Here is a 19,368-nt window from a genome sequence, read left to right on the forward strand (position 1 = left end):
TTTTATTTAGCCTTTGTTTAACTAGGCAAGTCAGTTAAGAACAAATCCTTATTTACAATGACAGCTCAGGAACAGTGGGTTAACTGCCTTGTTCAGGGGCAGAACGACAGATTTTTACCTTGTCAGCTCGGGGATTCGATCCACCAACCTTTCAGTTACTGGCCCAACGCTCTAACTAGTCTACCTGCCGCCCATGATGAATGCGTTTGCTTTTTATGACCATTTGGTATTTATATTGATGTGTGTATTTTCTGTAATTTATGTAATCCAAGGCACATCTGTAAAAGACACCTTGGTCTCAGTATGACTCCCTGGTCAAATAAAGGTTAAATAGCCTATGCTACTGACTGTGGACTATGAAATGTGAAAAGGAGATGTTGGATGGTGGAGAGTAGGGGTGGGAAAGAAAGGAGGGTGTTGTCTCACACAGTGTTGAATATCAGGTGAAGCGCGTCTCTAGCTGGTGCATTTCTCTGAGGGCAGCAGCAGCAGACAGATTCCTCAGGGAGCTACACCGGGTGTGTGCGTCTCGACATAACAGCCATAAATAGCCTACCGTCTGAATAGTTTGTCCAGTCCATACGAAAAATACATTTGCTTTGATCATACTTGTACTGTCAAAGAACGGTACTCGTTTGGGAGGCATTTAGGGATAACAAGGTAAGCCATTCCCATTTTTGCATGAAATGAATTTGATGAAATATTGTTGTTGAATTCTTATTCAAAACGAGCTGGTGGGAATGTGAGTCAACTCCGTTATTTCTAACTAAATTCAACATTTGCCTGTACCTATTGGATATTTGAGACTAGTGCAGAGACTAGTCTCAGATAAATTAAAAGTAATGCACCTATCATTTGCTTTAATTATGTCTATAGCCTACTTATTCATGTTTAATAATTATGCTGTCCTTTTTGTCTACTAAATGTGTCTACTTTTTGTCTATTGTATTGTAACATGTAAATTATTATTGAAAGAAGTTATAACTTTAATTTTTTTCTTTTAACAGTTTGAGAGGAAATGTAATGAGAACTGTTGACTATAATTGGAATGCATGGTCTGCCCTCAGTCATTTGCATTTTCAAATGTCCTGCATCATTTCACATCTACTTGCTTTCAATTAAAATTCAAAGAAATGTGAGACTTTTACAAATAGCCAATCAAAAACCTTTGAAAATGCCATGAGATAGGCATGACATTAGTAGACTATAAACAATCAGAACACTGCCTAAGAAGCACATCACTTTGCTTACTCCTCCTATATGTGGAATTTGTTTCACAATTGCTCCTCAAAACATGCAATAAATCAATCGATTATAATGTACCATAAAAAAATGCAATATGTAATATTTCTACAAGACAATCAGTCAACTATGAGGACTTCCTGTGCTATGAGAAAGCTTTGGTGACATCACCAAAACAGTTATTTTTCAATAGCACTGAATAACTCAAACCATTGTTTGTGCACACAATAGTCTCAGGCTACATTTACACAGGCAGCCTAATTCTGATCTTTTTCCACTAATTGTTTTTTTGACCAGTAAGATCAGCTCTTTTGCCAATATTTGGGCAAAATATCAGAATTGGGCTGCCTGTGTAAATGCAGTATATGAAGGCTGCAATATTCACTGATAGGCATGTGCAGAATAGCAAAACACCTGATGCTTGTTTGACATGCTAATATTTTTCTTTATGGAGACTAAAGTGGGAAAATCTGTCAAATCAATGATAACAATCCCAATCAATGAAAGTTCAAACCCACTAGGCACACACTGATTGAATCAATGTTGTTTCCATGTAATTCCAATGAAATGTGGGTTGTAGACTCCGTCTCATGCTACCACTAGAGTGAAAGCACCGCCAGCATTCAAAGTGACCAAAACATCAGCCAGGAAGCATAGGAACTGAGAAGTGGTCTGTGGTCACCACCTGCAGAATCACTCCTTTATTGGGGGTGTCTTGCTAATTGCCTATAATTTCCACCTGTTGTCTATTCCATTTGCACAACAGCATGTGACATTTATTGTCAATCAGTGTTGCTTCCTAAGTGGACAGTTTGATTTCACAGAAGTGTGATTGACTTGGAATTACATTGTGTTGTTTAAGTGTTCCCTTTATTTTTTTTGAGCAGTGTATTTCACCTTGCATCAAAGAAAAAAGTAGTAGGCTACAGAACAAAGGAAATATGCCTCCAAACAGTTTAAAGAGCACCAAAAAGTGACTTGCCAAGTGTTTCGTAAGTGCCAGGTGCGTGCACTTAGACGCTTAGTATAAATGAAGATTGCTGAATATGCATTTATAGCATGGGGATCATTTATCATTAGGCTGGCCTGGACAAAGGAAGCTGACAAAACAACATATGGCCACAGGAAAATGAAATGTAGGCCTATAATAATAACTTCCATGATCATAACTTTAAATTCTATGAAGCCTGGGTGCAGTGCCAGTCTGTTTCTGTTCTCATGTCAAACATTTGACATGACTATGAGTGACAAAGAGTTAACATGATCGAACAGACTGGCACTCAAATGATACAAATTATATATGATGTATTTTCTGGTAGTGTCTAAGGATAATTATTTAGAGATGGAGGTTGCCCCAGCTGAGGTCAGCATTAGCTGTCTAGCAGAGTTTGATATCCTGCTTCACAAAGAGTCATACTGATTAGGACTTCAAGATATAGATTGCTGACATACAAGCAGGGACGGACTGGGACAAGAATTCGGCCCTGGCATTTTATCCACACCAGCCCACGTCACAGTGCACCTTCAACTAAAACAAATACAACATGTAAAAACACCACTGGAGATACAACTCTGCTCTAGCCATTTTGTTTGCCTCCTATTGCGCTGTCTTCTGTCTCAGCATCTTCTCTGCTGTCACTCTGTGCTTCTTCTTGTTCTTCTGTCTATCTGCCTGTCCGCTTAAGCCTTATACGTTATAAAAGCCAAGCGACTTAGGCTATATTGCTATATTGCAAAGTAGTGCCTTTCATATGTGTTCCCCTGAATCAACACTATTATTAATATCACAGGGCTCCAGACTAACATTTTTCCCTGGTGTCACTGGTGCCACTTACTTTTACAGCTGGTGGCACCAGCCCATTATTTGGTTGGACCCAAGTCATGACTAATCATCTTATAAAGTCATTCAAAGTGCTTTATGAAGAAGTCTAATATTTCAACTACTGAGGTATTCAAGAAATACATTTTTTCATCGAACACTTCCAAGCAGGAATGCATGGTTCAAAATATTTTGCTATGCAACCTGATCCAGTGATTATCAGGAATGTTGGTTTAACAATTAGACTATAGTTGCTATGTTTTAGGACTTCATCATTTCCAGATTTTTTTTCTTCAATCGAGATGAATTACATCTTTATGCACCTTTATATTGGGGTTTAACACCTGAGGAAGTGGAAACTTAAAACACATAACTAGATTGCTAATCTGCCGCTAGTAGCCATGTATTCATCCAACAGTAAATTGATTGTCCTAAAAAAAAACTTTGCAGTTGTCGGCTACGACCCATGAGACCTATTGCGAGTCCGAATCTCATCACAGACAACTTTAGCATTTTAGCTAATTAGCAGCTTTCCAGCTACCTACTACTTTTTAGCTACTTTGCAACTTCTTAGCATGTTAGCAAACCCTAAATGTAACCTTTTTAGCTAACCCTTCCCCTAACCTTAACTCTAACCTTAAACATTTAACCTAACTCCTAAACTTAACCCTAACCCTAACCTTAACCCTAACCCAGCAAACATTAGCCAGCTAGCTAACCTGGATTTATGTAAAGAATAATGCGAGATGCTCTGAGACCAGCTCAATGCTATCTTCTAATCTTACTATAGCACAAGAGAATTCAGCAATATGTGACAGCCTTATGAAATGTATTGGAAGTTTGCAAGTAAGATAACTGAAGAAATGTTGCGACTGTGAGCAATGAATTGGACACAACTAGACGTTTCAGTGGTCTTTGGTTGAAGTGGTGCCCTGAAGTCCCTGAAGAAATAAGGTTGCATTTCTCTAGTGAGTAGAGATTACATTGAATGGTCTTTAGTGTTTTGCGGGTCTCGGGTTAATCAATCATCTTTACTGTACATCAACTGTCTTTGAATGTTTAGCTGTCCTTTAGCTGTTTTAACTCCAGTCCTTTAAATATACTGTACTGTATATGTAAGGGTACATTGTGGATACACCAATATTATGTAATGCTCTACAGACTGCTTCATGATCATGACAGTCATCCTCGTGTTGAGTCATACTGAGTCATACACACACCTAGAGGTAGGTTAGGTCTCCCATACGTATGGTCATGTAATCATCCATCTAAGGCACAGCCAGCTTTAGATCCCCAGCCAGTTCTTTTTTTTTTTAAATCTCATATCAAACCTTCTGGGCATCAAAACAACCTCTTATTGGCCCACCTCTCAGGCTTCTTTTGCCAACCCCCAAATCGGGCGCCAAACTAAGGAGCAGGCAGGCATACTGTACCAACTCCCCGAACTGTCATAACCGGACACTTATTAAGTCCAACAGCTCAAAGAAAAATGACAATACTCATTCCATATTACTGAACCTGGCATAACAACCCATCTCTTTGCTTGTCTTTGATCCTGCTGGACCATTTGACCGGCATTGCATTGCGATGGCTCTATCACTATCCCCTTTCCTGCTACACCAACATTTATCTCATCCAATGACATGCAAAATCTCCAACACGTACACCCAGAGTGGTATTGAGTGGAATTATCAGTCCGCTGCCCTTCAGAACTTTAATGCACTGCCCTCTGTACAGTTCAATCCCTGGCCTGTCATCTAGCTGCTGAGTAACTATAGGGAGCTGTGTGTGAAAATTAGCCTGTCTCAGTACTCACACACAGCCCGTTACAGAGACCAGCACATGTTGTTGCCTGATTTATGAAAATGTGCTTTTGTTTTATATATCTATTTATTTTCATAACCTCTATGCTTTGTTGGTTTCCCTCATAACTTATGTCTTGACTACCAATGATTCTGTGTCAGTGGAGCTGCTGTTTGAAGTCAATGGTTTTATGTATCAGGAGGCGAATCGACAGATACATTTCAGTAATGTTGTTTGGATGAAAAGTAAATAGAAAATGCTATGTTTCTTGAAGCGGGACCTCTTGTTTACTCTGGCGGCATTGTAATGATGTGTGAAGTGAGGAAATCTTTACAGAGAACCTCACTCTTGAGGAAGAATATATTTGGTAGTCTAATGCATATTTACAGCACGCCCATCATCTTATATATATATATATATAGAGATATTGCTGTGTTGTGGTTTTATCTAGGATTATTATAAAAATGTTGAATATCCTTTAATGTAATGGATGCCTGGCATGTGTTTGTACTATGACGAATGCTTACTCAGTCTCAGGCTTATTCAGTCTTATTTGCAACAGTGACTACATTTAGCTTTTGCCATTCTGTAAAACAGGGATGGAGCCTGGGGGATGGCTTTTTTATTAACTGCTCTCTTTCTACTGTGTTTTTAGTGGGACTTCTGTTCAATGAAAACATCCCTCCAGCAAGTTTCTATCATGCCATTTGAGTCCCATCGTGAAAGAGACACCATAAACATATCGGATCTTGACTTTATGACCCAGAATGCCCTGCAGCCAAACTCCAAAGACAGATGGCGCAACAAGCAGTGGCAGTGCTGAAGATTCACTATCCTGACCTGTCAGTGTTTTTAATGTTACTGCCAAAGACATGTGATTTATGCAGGCATTGGCAAGGGCTCATGCCTCCTAGCATGAAAGATCTGTGATTGAAAAGGTACAAACTTCTCCAGTCCTGAGTCACAAGAAGGGCAAACACAAATGGTGGACTCCCAATGCCGGTGCGGAGGTTTGCATTTAACCAAACATGACAGTCAATCCCAAAGACATTCAACTAGTGAATGAACCGTAAATAAACCCAAAATGGTTCCCTCAGATGAGAACATCACGTTCCCTGTGTCAGAAAGCTGTCCCAACTGCAGTTCCTCCTCCTTCGCTGAGGTGGATATTACTAAGGCGGTGACCCTGGGCCTGGTGATGGGGGTGTTTGTCATCTTCGGGGTTCTCGGTAACATCCTGGTTATCCTGTCTGTGGTGTGCCACCACCAACTACGCTCCGTCACACACTACTTCATCGCCAACCTTGCGGCGGCAGACCTGCTCCTGAGCTCCACCGTGTTGCCGTTCTCTGCCACCTCGGAGGTCCTAGGCCGCTGGGTGTTTGGCCGGTCTTTCTGCAGTGCCTGGGCCGCCCTGGATGTTCTCTGCTGCACTGCCTCTATCCTCAGCCTGTGTGTCATCTCTGTTGACCGCTACCTAGCAGTCAGCTACCCGCTGCACTACCCTGTCATGGCCACTGGGCGGCGCGGCCTGGTCGCAGTGGCAGCTCTCTGGGGCCTCTCGGCAGCCATATCCGTAGGTCCACTCTTCGGCTGGAAGGAGCCCGACCCAGAGGACGAGACTGAGTGCCGGATCACAGAGGAACCGGGTTATGCTATTTTCTCTGCCCTGGGGTCGTTCTATGTGCCACTAGCTGTCATCCTGGCCATGTATTGCAAGGTGTATGTGGTGGCCAAGCGGAAGACTCGAGACCTGAGGGAGGGAAGGAAGAGGGAGGGGGGGATGCATACGGAAGGAGAGGGAGTGACACTGAGGATTCATCGGGGAAATGCCCCTGCTAAGCCAGAGGGGCAAGAGGAGGAGGGAGAGAAATGCATCATGAGGCGGAGACGCACCACCTTCGCCCTCATGCACCTGCTGAAATTCTCCCGAGAGAAGAGGGCAGCCAAGACTCTGGGCATTGTGGTTGGCTGCTTCGTTCTCTGCTGGCTGCCCTTCTTCCTGGTTATGCCCATTGGTGGGTATCCCACAATGCCTTTCCTTGCTCTCCCTATGTGCTGCTACCTGCCTTTGTTTTGAATTGCATGGAAATGAGAAAGTGAATGCGATATGAAAATGAAAGCAGATACAGAGACTTTTAATATGAAAAACACAAGTCTAATCAAATGTTGAATAGCAGTATCATAGGGAGTAACATAGAGCTGAGAATTGCCAGGGACCTCACAATACAATATTATCACAATACTAAGGTGCCGATACGATTCTCACAATTCTATATGTATTGCGATCCGATACTACGATTTTATGCAATTTGATATTCCAAACATATTGCTCACCATGTCTGCTGCTGCGGGACAAGAGAGAGTCATGAGAAAACAAGTTTTGATCAGTCATGGAAATAAAGGTGCTAATAACACATTTGCTCACCCTTTAAAAAGAAGATGAATGAAGCCAGAGAAGAAGAAATGCCTGAGATTTTTTGTAGATACTTGGAGTCATAGAATATACTATAATATCGCCAAAAAGAATCTTGCGATACTCTACTGTATAGATTCCCCCCCCACACCCCCCATCAGTAGAATAACATCACTGAATGATTTTGCATTTTTCTCAAGAAAATAATCCCTAGAACTGATTTCCCATAGCAGCATATAAAGCCCCCTTACTGGATAGAATGTGATTGCCAATGCCTGACTCACAATGTGTCATTTTCTAGTCAGGGAAGCTTCCCTTCCAAATCTCTTAAAAATCAACCCCACCACTCAACTCTATTGAACTGTGAAATGTAAATCTTAACCTCTCAATGGAAAAGCATGAAATGTAATGGAAATGAATGCTTTTGAGACTGAAAGAGGGAATAAGCCACAGGACCTATTTTCTGCATATTTCCTGCTACAGTGCACCAAAAACAATGTTAGGAGCCGTAAACAAATGCAACCCTCTATTATAGAAATTCAGCTCCAAAATCACTGGTGTTAGCTTAGCCATGGGATGAGTCATGTATAACAACTGTTCAGTGATTTGAAAGATAAGAGCTATACACTGAGTGTACAAAACCTTAAGAACACCTGCTCTTTCCATGATGTAGACTGACCAGGTGAATCCAGGTGAAAGCAATGATCCCTTATTGATGTTACTTGTTAAATCCACTTCAATCAGTGTAGATGAAGGGCAGGAGACAGGTTTAAGAAGGATTTTTAAGCCTTGAGACAATTGAGACGTGGATTGTGTGCCATTCAGAGGGTGAATGGGCAAGACAAAATATTTAAGTGCCTTTGAACAGGGTATGGTAGTAGGTGCCAGGTGCAACAGTTTGTGTCAAGAACTGTAATGCTGCTGGATTTTTCACGCTCAACAGTTTCTACAGAATGGTCCGCCACCCAAAGGACATCCAGCCAACTTGACACAACTGTGGGAAGCATTGGAGTCAACATGGGCCAGCATCCCTGTAGAACGCTTTCGACACCTCGTAGAGTCCATGCCCTGACGAATTGAGGGTAAAAAAAAACTAAAACAACATGTTTTTGTCCACTCAGTACATATGATGATAGATGTACAGTCAAACCCAACGTTGCCTCACAGCTGTCATCAACATCGTTAATACCCCCACAAGCCTGTGAGAATGTGATTAATGAAATGCCATATAATGGCTATGCAGACTTTAATATCCTTGATTGAGGATCCGACAGATCTGTAATTCAAGATTATATGGAGATTAGGGTTGAACTAATTTACTGTAAATTAACAGATTATCAAAAGGCCTGCTGATGGTCTGGTTCCCGAATACACATCCTTTGGTCTTGGGAAGTGTAGCTGAATCTATTCAGATTCTGTGCACTTCTAATCCTACTTTAGAATTCATTTATACACAATTTCTTGATGGAAATTCAATGAGTCCGATGTTGGAATAGCCTTTTGATTTATTTGTGTTTCATTGTATACATAACAACAGAGTCTACGACCCTGGTCTCCCCTCTTGAATGCTCCGTATACTTGTCTGTTTTCTTTAGTTGTACATCAGGAATTCAATTACTGCCATGGAGAAGCAGAGCAAATGAAATACCAGTGCTAAACCGAATAGGGTTATACTTCAGGGAAGAAATGAAATGAACAAAAACACTATTCATTCTTTCATTCCAAAGCCATTATAAACAACAACCATAAAGGGCATGATGTTGTGCGCAGTAAGCCGGCGCCCCACAATCACCCTTCATCTTTCCAAGGCAGCAAAGAATTACTGGAGTCATGCGTTTCAATAGAAACAGAACTTCAGACCTGCGAGCACAATATTCTATGTCAAAGCTAATGCCCCTGAGATTCTCAGACTATAGGAATGAAAGAGTTGAATGTTTTAGACCTTTAGAGACAAAGCTCTTCAGATAGAGAGATACAGGTACACTACAGATCAAAAGGTTGGACATTCAATCATGTAGTAACCAAATAAGTGTTAATAAACAAATCAATATATATTTTGAATTTGAGATTCTTGAAATAGCCACCCTTTTCCTTGATGACGGGCTTTGCACACTCTTGGCATTGTCTTAACCAGCATCATGAGGTAGTCACCTGGAATGCATTTAAATGAACAGGTCTGCCTTCTTAAAGGTTAATTTGTGGAATTTCTTTCCTTAATGTGTTTGAGCCAATCAGTTGTGTTGTGACAATGTAGGGGGGGTATACAGAAGAAAGCCCTTTTTGGTAATAGATCAAGTCCATATTATGGCAAGAACAGTGCAAATAAGCAAGGAGAAACGACAGTCCATCATTACTTTAAGACATGAAGGTCAGTCAATACGGAACAATTCAAGAACTTTGAAAGTTTCTTCAAGTGCAGTCGCAAATACCATCAGGCGATATGATGAAACTGGCTCTCATGAGGACCACCACAGGAATGGAAGTCCCAGAGTTACCTCTGCTGCAGAGGATAAGTTCATTAGAGTTACCAGCCTCATAAATTGCAGCCATATAAATGCTTCACAGAGTTCAAGTAACAGACACATCTCAACATCAACTATTCAGAGGAGACTGCGTGAATCAGGCCTTCATTGTCAAATTGCTGAATAGTAACCACTACTAAACGACAACAATAATAAGAAGAGACTTGTGAAGAGTCTCTTCTTCACAAGAAGAGACACCATTGTATATTTTCCTTAGTTGCTTTAGTTAATAAATGTATATTTTGTTACGCCTTATCTCCACGTTGTCTCCCTTTTGTTACGGGCTTTGAGCCGGTTCGTGACACTTGCTTGGGCCAAGAAACATGAGCAATGAACATTAGACTGGTGGATATCTGTCCTTTGGTCTGCTGAGTATAAATTCGGGATTTTTGGTTCCAACAAAATGTCTTTGTGAGACGCAGAGTAGGTGAACGGATGATCTCCGCATGTGTGGTTCCCACCATGAAGCATGGAGGAGGAGGTGTGACGGTGTGTGGGTGCTTTGCTGGTGACACTGTGATTTATTTGGAATTCAAGGCACACTTAACCAGCATTGGTACCACAGCATTCTGCAGTGATATGCCATCCCATCTGGTTTGCACTTAGTGGGACTATCATTTGTTTTTCAACAGGACAATGACCCAGCACACCTTCAGGCTGTGTAAGGGCTATTTGACCAATAAGGAGAGTGATGGAGTGCTGCATCAGATGACCTGGCCTCCACAATCATCTGACCTCAACCCAATTGAGATGGTTTGGGATGAGTTGGACTGCAGGGTAAAGGAAAAGCAGCCAACAAGTGCTCAGCATATGTGGGAACTCCTTCAAGAATGTTGGAAAAGCATTCCAGGTGAAGCTGTTTGAGATAATGCCAAGAATGTGCAAAGCTGTCATCAAGGCAAAGGATGGCTATTTGAAGAATCTCAAATATAAAATGTATTTTGATTTGTTTCACACTTTTTGGGTTACTACATGATTGCATATGTGTTATTTCATAATTTTGATGTCTTCACTATTATTCTACGATGTAGAAAATAGTAAAATAAAGAAAAACCCTTGAATGAGTAAGTATTCTAAAACTTTTGACTGGTAGTGTATGTTGGCCTTCCATACATCTTATCAGATAACCTTGAAGTAAGTACACGGTGAACACCAGAATGTCTGAGCTGCCTCTGCTCATCCTCTTGCTGTATTCAATACAGATAAGGGTCAATAGGAAATGCAAATGATTCATGATTCTTATAGACGTTGTGAACTACTTTACTTGCTATATTGACAGATCCGTTTGTGTGTGATTTCTGTCTGTGTTCTTTCCACAGGCTCCATATTCCCATCGTACAGGCCATCTGACACCATATTTAAGATCACCTTCTGGCTGGGCTACCTCAACAGCTGTATCAACCCCATTATCTATCCCTGCTTCAGCCAGGAGTTCCAGAGGGCATTCCTCAACGTTCTGCATGGACGCTGCCTCAGACAGGGTGGCAGGAGCTCCAAGTCTCTGGGGTTTGCTCCTTCCTATAGTCCCAGTCCTGGTCCATCGTCTCTTTTTAGATCCCAGCCTCACGCCTCCTCCTCCTCCACCCCCCCTACCCAGCCACGCCGAGCCACCTCCCCAGCCTCTCATGCCTCCTCCTCAGCCTCTCACGACTCCTCCTCAGGCTGCTGGAGGACCTTCTCTGGCTCATCTTCCTCGGTGGGGGTGCCTGGCCATACCCAAAGTACCCGGGTCCACAGTAAAAGCCTGCTGAAGGTGTGGTGTTTTGCAGCGGGGGAGAACCCGTCCCAACAGGGTGCTGCTTGCCTGAGCCCCTCAGCCCCTGGTGCTACATGTCAAACGAAAGTCCATTGCCACTCCCTGGGAGCAAGAGGGGAGGCTGTCTGACTGGGAACACTAAAGGATTCTGGGTAATTAAAATTTCCCCCAAGTTCTGGGAAAAGATGTGGCACTTATTGGCATGAAGTTAAGACATCTCTCTCGAGACCTGCTGGAATCAGTCAGTACAGCTATTGACATAAAGCTGATGTGTCTTCATGTTTTGGGAAATGGGAGAGAGTACACCCACTGAAGAAGATACTGTAACACACCTGAAGGTAGAGATGTACTGTACTATATGTGCTTCACTGTAGATTTATGTACAGTATGAATCAAAAGGATACACAGTGTCAGTACAGAAACTGAATAAAGAGTACTGAGTCAGTAAAGAGACCAGAGTTGGGAAGTAGCTGATTACATGTAACTGCAATCAATTATGTTACCAGCTAAAATATTGTAATCAGATTACAGATACTTTAGAAAAACTAGATTACTTCTTGGATTACTTTTAAATTCAGAAAGGCTGTTTGCGAAAAAATACATTATGATACCTTTCTGTTTTCTCAAATCAAAATAAAATGAAATTGAATTTGTCACATGCGCCGAATACAACAGGTGTAGACTTAACTGTGAAATGCTTACTTACAAGCCCTTAATTAACCAACAATGCAGTTTTAAGAAAAATAAGAATTAAGAAAATATTGACTAAATAAACTAAAGTTAAAAAATTACAAGAGTAACAATAAGGAGGCTATATACAGGGGCTACCAGTACCAAGTCAATGTGCGGGGGTAGAGGTTAGTCGAAGTAATTGAGGTAATATGTACGTGTAGGTAGGGGTAAAGTGACATTGCATAGACTATAAACAGCAAGTAGCGGGGTCAATGCAAATAGTCTGGGTAGCCATTTGATTAGCTTGACGGTAGAAGCTGTTAAGATGCCTTTTGGAACTAGACTTGGCACTCCAGTCCTGCTTGCCATGTGGTAGCAGAGAGAACAGTCTATGACTAGTGTGGCTGGAGTCTTTGGCAATTTTTAGGGCCTTCCTCTGACATTCAATTGAGCATTGATAAAAAGGAACAAGTTTAAGATAATTCCAACTGAGTCTGAACACAAGTTTAGGACCACTATGATGACACACCAAATGTGTTTGATGGATCCTTTTTGTCTTGTTCTGATGTCTCTTAAGGGGAAAGTAATCCAGAAGTACCTGAAAGTAATCAGATTACGTTACTGAGTTTGGGTAATTGCAAAGTTATATTACTGATTACAATTTTGGACAGGTAACTAGTAACTGTAACAGATTCCATTTAGAAAGTAACCTACCTAAACTTGACAGAGACTGAATGAAAATGTGCTTTCTGGTCACCGAAGATGATTATTTGAGGATGATGTCCAGACATAGGTTCAATTTACCGTCCATACTGCTACCTTTTTTTGGACAATATTTATGACAAGCTTACCATCATGTGCAGTTTTCACGGTGCTTTGTACTGAAAAATGTAACGCGTGCTCGGCTCTTACTATGCAAAGTAGCTACTGTGCTGCTGGTGTGTATGCTTGTGTCTTGTGACAGTGGTCTCTTTCTTTACCTACTCAAATAGCAGAACATGCACAGCTAGATACTCCGACGCACTAGACCCAGAGAATGAGCCAAATACCTGCTATGCATTGCAGGATGTTATAGTTCATTGATCAGTAAAGATAAAGTCTGTAAGAGTCTGTGTAACCCATTTCAATCTTAAATGCAATGGAAATTGTGTAAAATATAGAAAATATTTATTATTATGCCTCTCTCCAATCATAGTTGAATATTTCACTGTATCTGCACCAATCCCCAATGAAAATTAGACATGTCACCTGTTGTTTTGCCTGTGTGATGAATAATTATAATCAGGAATGCATGGCCTTTTTTTAGCTGTTAGTCAGCCGTCAATACATAGTATTCCAAACATTAGGAACACCTTCCTAATATTGAGTTGCATCCCCCTCATCCCTTTTGTCCTCAGAACAGCCTCAATTCATCGGGGCATGGACTCTACAAGGTGTCGAAAGTATTCCTCAGGGATGTTGGCTCCAATGCTTCCCACAGTTGTGTCAAGTTGGCTGGATGTCCTTTGGGTGGTGGACCATTCTTGATCCACACGGGAAACTGTTGAATGTGAAAAACCCAACAGCGTTGCAGTTCTTGACACAAACCGGTGCGCCTGGCACCTACTACCAGACCCCGTTCAAAGGCACTTAATTATTTAATCTTGCCAATTCACCCTCTGAATGCCACATATACACAATCCGTGTCTCAATTGTCTCAATTGTCCCCCTCCCCTTCATCTACACTGATGGAAGTGGACTTAACAAGTGACATCAATAAGGGATCATAGCTTTCACCTGGATTCACCTTGTCAGTTTTTCATGGAAAGAGCAAGTGTCCGTAATGTTTTGTACACTCAGTTTATTTAGTATGTTATGACTTCAAATATCCATATAGCCACTTGTTAGACACCAAAATACAGGGAGGTTCCAACTTATTCCCATTAATCCAATCGGTCCAATAATAAACAACTTGAGATATTTATTGATTGTAATGGTCATAGCATTCGTTAGTAGTCACACACAGTCCGGTTGTTTGTCACACAGTCTGGTTGTTAGTCACACAGTCCGGTTGTTAGTCACACAGTTCCAGGGTTGGTTAATGAAGGAGAGATTTTAATTCAGATAACAGATTCTAAAGTGGTATGGAAAAGGTCAACTCAAAAATGACACAACAATTATCCAATAGAAATAGATGAAATGATACCAAACAAAACAACACAATAGGATGACAACGCCTGGATAGGTATTTTACTGCTTTGAACAGACTAGGGGACATACTGCCATCTTGTGTCATGAGAGTGTACTTGCGCTCATAGGACTGAGCAGACCATTTGTCCTGTGGGGATTTGGTGAGCCTACAGCAATTTCCCAAAGTCGGTCAAGGGCCGTTTTTGTTTTTGCCCTAGCACTACACAGCTGATTCAAGTAGCCAACTCATCATCAAGATTTGATTATTTGAATCAGCTGAGTAGTGCTACAGCAAAAACTAAAACGTGCACGGGGGCATGACTGACTTTGGGAAAACCTGGCCTACATTACATTTATTTATTTTATTGAATCTTTCTTTAACTTGGCAAGTCAGTTTAAGAACAAATTATTACTTACAATGCCGTCCTACATGAGCTGAATAAGTAGAGAGGCAACATTGACGTCTCTATCTTTGCAAGAGGCCCCTTGGAGAGTATTGAACATTCAGTAATGTTTCTGAATGTTCTGTAATTCACAGTATAATTGTTTGACCGATTTGGATGTTTAGCCTTACTATTCATATTCATATGGTCTTTCCTACACAAAGGTTTTAATATTGTTGTTAATATTGGGGGGCGCAGTAACCTTAATACAGGGCACTATAGGGCTAGACTTAAACACTACACACAAATCAAATGTCAGGGCGGCAGGTGGCAGTGGTTAGAGCTTTGGGCCAGTATCCGAAAGGTTGCTAGATCAAATCCCTGGCATTTAACCCACTGTTCCTAGGCCATCATTGTAAATAAGAATTTGTTCTTAACTGCCTTGCCTAGTTAAATACAATTTAAAAAAAAAAAATCTGTCACTTGAAACATTGATTAATGTGCACTGTCCCTGTAAAAATAAAATAAACTCAATAAACTCAAACATGATCATTGGCCATGTGATGCGCTATTACCAAGGGTGAGGAGTGGAGAGAGGGAACCCATTCTACCCCCTAAGGTCAGCACACAACAATCACAAAAAAGCCAGAGGCTGAGTTTTGTTTTTGATCTTTATTTTTTTTGGTTATTGTTTTTACATCACCATCCATGGGATTTGACACTTTCCATAGAGAGCAAGCATCCTCAAAACCCCACAGCCATCAAGACAAACACCATCACACAGTTTCACTTTCACAATCGGAGGGGGTTAGGTGGAGGGGGAGGACAGGGGTATGGGGTGGGATTTGAACAGCATTATCAACCTCCAACCTAAAACTCTCAATCTGTGTTTCGCTTACATTACATATTAGCGTGGCATATAAAAACATCCAAACTGACAGACAAGAAGAAGGAATGTGTGTGTCTGTGTGAATGCTTGCATGTGTGTGTCTATAGCCCTGTTTATACCTGGAGCTAACATGGGTGCTTTGTCCTGATCTCGTCTACATTCTGATTGTGCCCACATTTCCAGACATGTGTCTACACATGGTATTACAATGTGTTTGTTATCTGTCCACTGTGTCTGCATTGTGACAAGATTTCCTGGTCCCTTACTTTATGTAATCATGATTACTTGATGTAATCAGTCAATGCTGCCAACTGTCAATGATTTTAGAGGGCGGAATAATTATTTAAATGGTTTCTCTGTCTAGATCTGTCTACACTTGTAAGATATCCAGACACCTGTCAAAAAATGTGAGCACAATCTGAATGTGTACAAGATCAGGACAAAAGTTGGAACCAGGTATAAACGGGGTTTGTGTGTATACAGTATATTGTGGGGACACGATGGCAGCGCCAGCGTTGACAGCTGGTTTATAATATCTGAGTCAATGCTTTAGGCATGGGTGCTCCACCACAGCGTTGGGTGACTGGTAGATATCTGTGGCCTTGTAGAGGAACTCTGCGTAAATGCTGTGATGTGAAGCTTGTGGTGCCCTCTTAAAGACGCAATTCAAGGGCCAACGAATCCTGGGTCAGCAGAGGTATGTGGATCCCACCCAACTAACCAAAAGCTTATATACAGACGGTGACACACTGAAACAGTGTGCAGTTCATTTTTTAGAAAAGCAGGGTTGGGAAGAAAACGTGTGTGTGGAAAGAGTTCTATAGAGTGTATGGCTTCCATACAGCTAGTCTGCCACAGACACCATGCTCTTCTAGTAGCACCAGGTCCGGAGGGGTTGCTATGGGCAAATTCCGATCTTACAAGTGTTGCCATGACAAACAAAAATCGGGGCCTAGGGTGACTCAAGGGCGTAGTCAAGGCAACAGAGGGCAACAATGGAAGAGCCAGAGAGAGAGAGAGAGAGAGAAAGAGGGAGAGAGAAAGAGCTGGGTCGAAAAGAGCAGACATACTTTGAGTCTCAGGAGGGCTCATGCGCTCCTGGCTGACAGATCTTATTTGTGCTTTGGCAGGCCCCTTGCTCCACCCTCCAGTCTATGGGAATAGAGGTATGAATCATGTTAACCCTGCGTTTGAGAGAAATGCAGTCCAACACCAAGCAAGCAAGAGACTCACGCTGAAAAAATACCAATACAATGGCCAGGGTTTTCCATGGGATGAGAAGAACAACTGGAGAATCTAAAATCTTAAATATTGTTAGTCATCACAGTAAAATAATAATGACAAAAATAATCACAACAATAACCATAATCTGAATAATGATGACCATAATATCTCAATGAGAATGATATAAAAGTGAAGAGGCAAAGAGAAAATAAAGAGAGTTTTTGCTCAGCCATGTAGCCTACTCTTCACATGTGAGGGCGGAGACTTGTCCCAGCCTTAATCTTACGTGCCAGACAGTACAGTTTGGACACAGCTACTCATTCAAGGATTTTTTTCATTTTTACAATTTCCTACATTGTAGAATATTAGTGAAGGCATCAGAATGATTAAATAACACATATGGAATCATGTAGTAACCAAAAAAGTGTTAAACAAATCAAAATGTTATATTTGAGATTCTTCAAAGTAGCTACCATTTGCCTTGATGACAGCTTTGCACACTCTTGGCATTCTCTCAACCAGCCTCGCGAAGTAGTCAACTGGAATGCATTTCAATTAACAGGTGTGCCTTGTTAAAAGTTAATTTGTGGAATTTATTTCCATCTTAATGCTTTTGAGCCAATCAGTTGTGTTGTGACAAGGTAGGGGTGGGTATACAGAAGATAGCCATATTTGGTAAAAGACCAAGTCCATATTATGGTAAGAACAGCTCAAATAAGCAAAGAGAAACGACAGTACATCATTACTTTAAGACATGAATGTCAATAAATCTGGAAAATGTCAAGAACTTTTCGTCAAGTGCAGTCGCAAAAACCATCAAGTGCTATGATGAAACTGACTCATGAGGGCCACAGGAAATGAAGACCCAGCGTTACCTCTGCTGCAGAGGATAAGTTCATTAGAGTTACCAGCCTCATAAATTGCAGCCCAAATAAATGCTTCACAGAGTTCAAGTAACAGACACATCTCAACATCAACTGTTCAGAGGAGACTGAATCAGGCCTTCATTGTCAAATTGCTGAAAAGAAACCACTACTAAAGGACACCAATAAGAAGAAGAGACTTGCTTGGGCCAAGAAACACGAGCAATGAACATTAGACTGGTGGACATCTGTCCTTTGGTCTGATGAGTATAAATGTGCAATTTTTGGTTCCAACTGCCATGTCTTTGTGAGACGCAGAGTTGGTGAACGGATGATCTCCGCATATGTGGTTCCCACCGTGAAGTATGGAAGAGGTGGTGTGATGGTGCTTTGCTGGTGACACTGTGATTTATTTAGAATTCAAGACACACTTAACCAGCATTGGTACCACAGCATTCTGCAGTGATATGCCATCCCATCTGGTTTGCACATAGTGGGACTATCATTTGTTTTTCAACAGGACAATGACCCAACACACCTTCAGGCTGTGTAAGGGCTTTTTGACCAATAAGGAGAGTGATGGAGTGCTGCATCAGATGACCTGGCCTCCACAATCACCCGACCTCAACCCAATTGAGATGGTTTGAGATGAGTTGAACCGCAGAGTAAGGGAAAAGCAGCCAACAAGTGCTCAGCATATGTGGGAACTCCTTCAAGACTGTTGGAAAAGCATTCCAGGTGAAGCTGGTTGAGAGAATGCCAAGTGTGTGCAAAACTTTCAAGAAGGCAAAGGGTGGCTACTTTGAAGAATCTCAAATATAAAATATATTTAGATTTGTTTAACACTTTTTTGGTTACTACATGATTCCATATGCATTATTTATAGTTTTGATGTCTTCACTATTATTCTACAATGTAGAAAATAGTACAAATAAATAAAAACCCTTGAATTAATAGGTGTCCAAACTTTTGACTGGTACTGTATGCATATACACAATTCTGAGATATAGTCATCTGGCTGCATTAGATCATCCAAACCCTGACTGGAGTGACACTTTCACCTGAGTGATTGAACACTAACAAGCAGACCTCCCTCTCATCCCCGTCTAATCTCGTTCCCTGTAGGCGGTCACTCTGAAGTGCCAAACTTTAATTTCCCTGCTATGGATTCCTTATACACATATACCATTACTACCCTGAAAGAGACTCTTCCTTCTAAGGGCTTCATATGAGACCTTAACACAGCCAGGAAAACCAAGGGTCCAAGACACAGCACAGTGCTGGAAGGACATACAGACACCCCTTGTTCTGTGAGTGCATGCGTGCGAGTGCGTGTGTCTAACAGTGTGAGTGAGTGTGTCTGTCAGAGTGTGAGTGAGTGTGTCTGTCAGAGTGTGAGTGAGTGTGTCTGTCAGAGTGTGAGTAAGTGCGTCTGTCAGAGTGTGAGTGAGTGCGTCTGTCAGAGTGTGAGTGAGTGCGTCTGTCAGAGTGTGAGTGAGTGCGTCTGTCACAGTGTGAGTGTGTTGCTCTGTGTTGTCATGGAGAGGAAAAGGCGAAACACTGCAGAACAGTGACTTTTAGGCCAGGATCTCGCTGACATGCGAGTGAAG

General features: G+C 41.5%; 1 protein-coding gene across 1 annotated transcript; it reads left to right on the forward strand.

Annotated features, from left to right (window-relative positions):
* The first annotated feature begins 466 nt into the window (after positions 1 to 466).
* LOC139409962 (alpha-1A adrenergic receptor-like) lies at positions 467 to 13,173 on the forward strand. The gene is made up of 3 exons (XM_071155375.1): positions 467 to 660; positions 5,520 to 6,882; positions 11,122 to 13,173. The coding sequence occupies exons 2-3, from the start codon at positions 5,949 to 5,951 to the stop codon at positions 11,685 to 11,687; spliced, it is 1,500 nt and encodes a 499-aa protein (XP_071011476.1). The 5' UTR covers positions 467 to 660; positions 5,520 to 5,948; the 3' UTR covers positions 11,688 to 13,173.
* Positions 13,174 to 19,368: the final 6,195 nt, after the last annotated feature.

Source organism: Oncorhynchus clarkii, chromosome 5 (genome assembly GCF_045791955.1).
Source record: "Oncorhynchus clarkii lewisi isolate Uvic-CL-2024 chromosome 5, UVic_Ocla_1.0, whole genome shotgun sequence".
NCBI classification, from domain to species: Eukaryota; Metazoa; Chordata; class Actinopteri; order Salmoniformes; family Salmonidae; genus Oncorhynchus; species Oncorhynchus clarkii.

Excerpts from the sequence above, each read along its gene's own strand:
- LOC139409962 (XM_071155375.1), top strand. The coding sequence starts at position 5,949 with ATGGTTCCCTCAGATGAGAACATCACGTTCCCTGTGTCAGAAAGCTGT. Across the intron at positions 6,883-11,121 it reads CTTCCTGGTTATGCCCATTG|GCTCCATATTCCCATCGTAC; the intron begins GTGGGTATCCCA and ends TTCTTTCCACAG.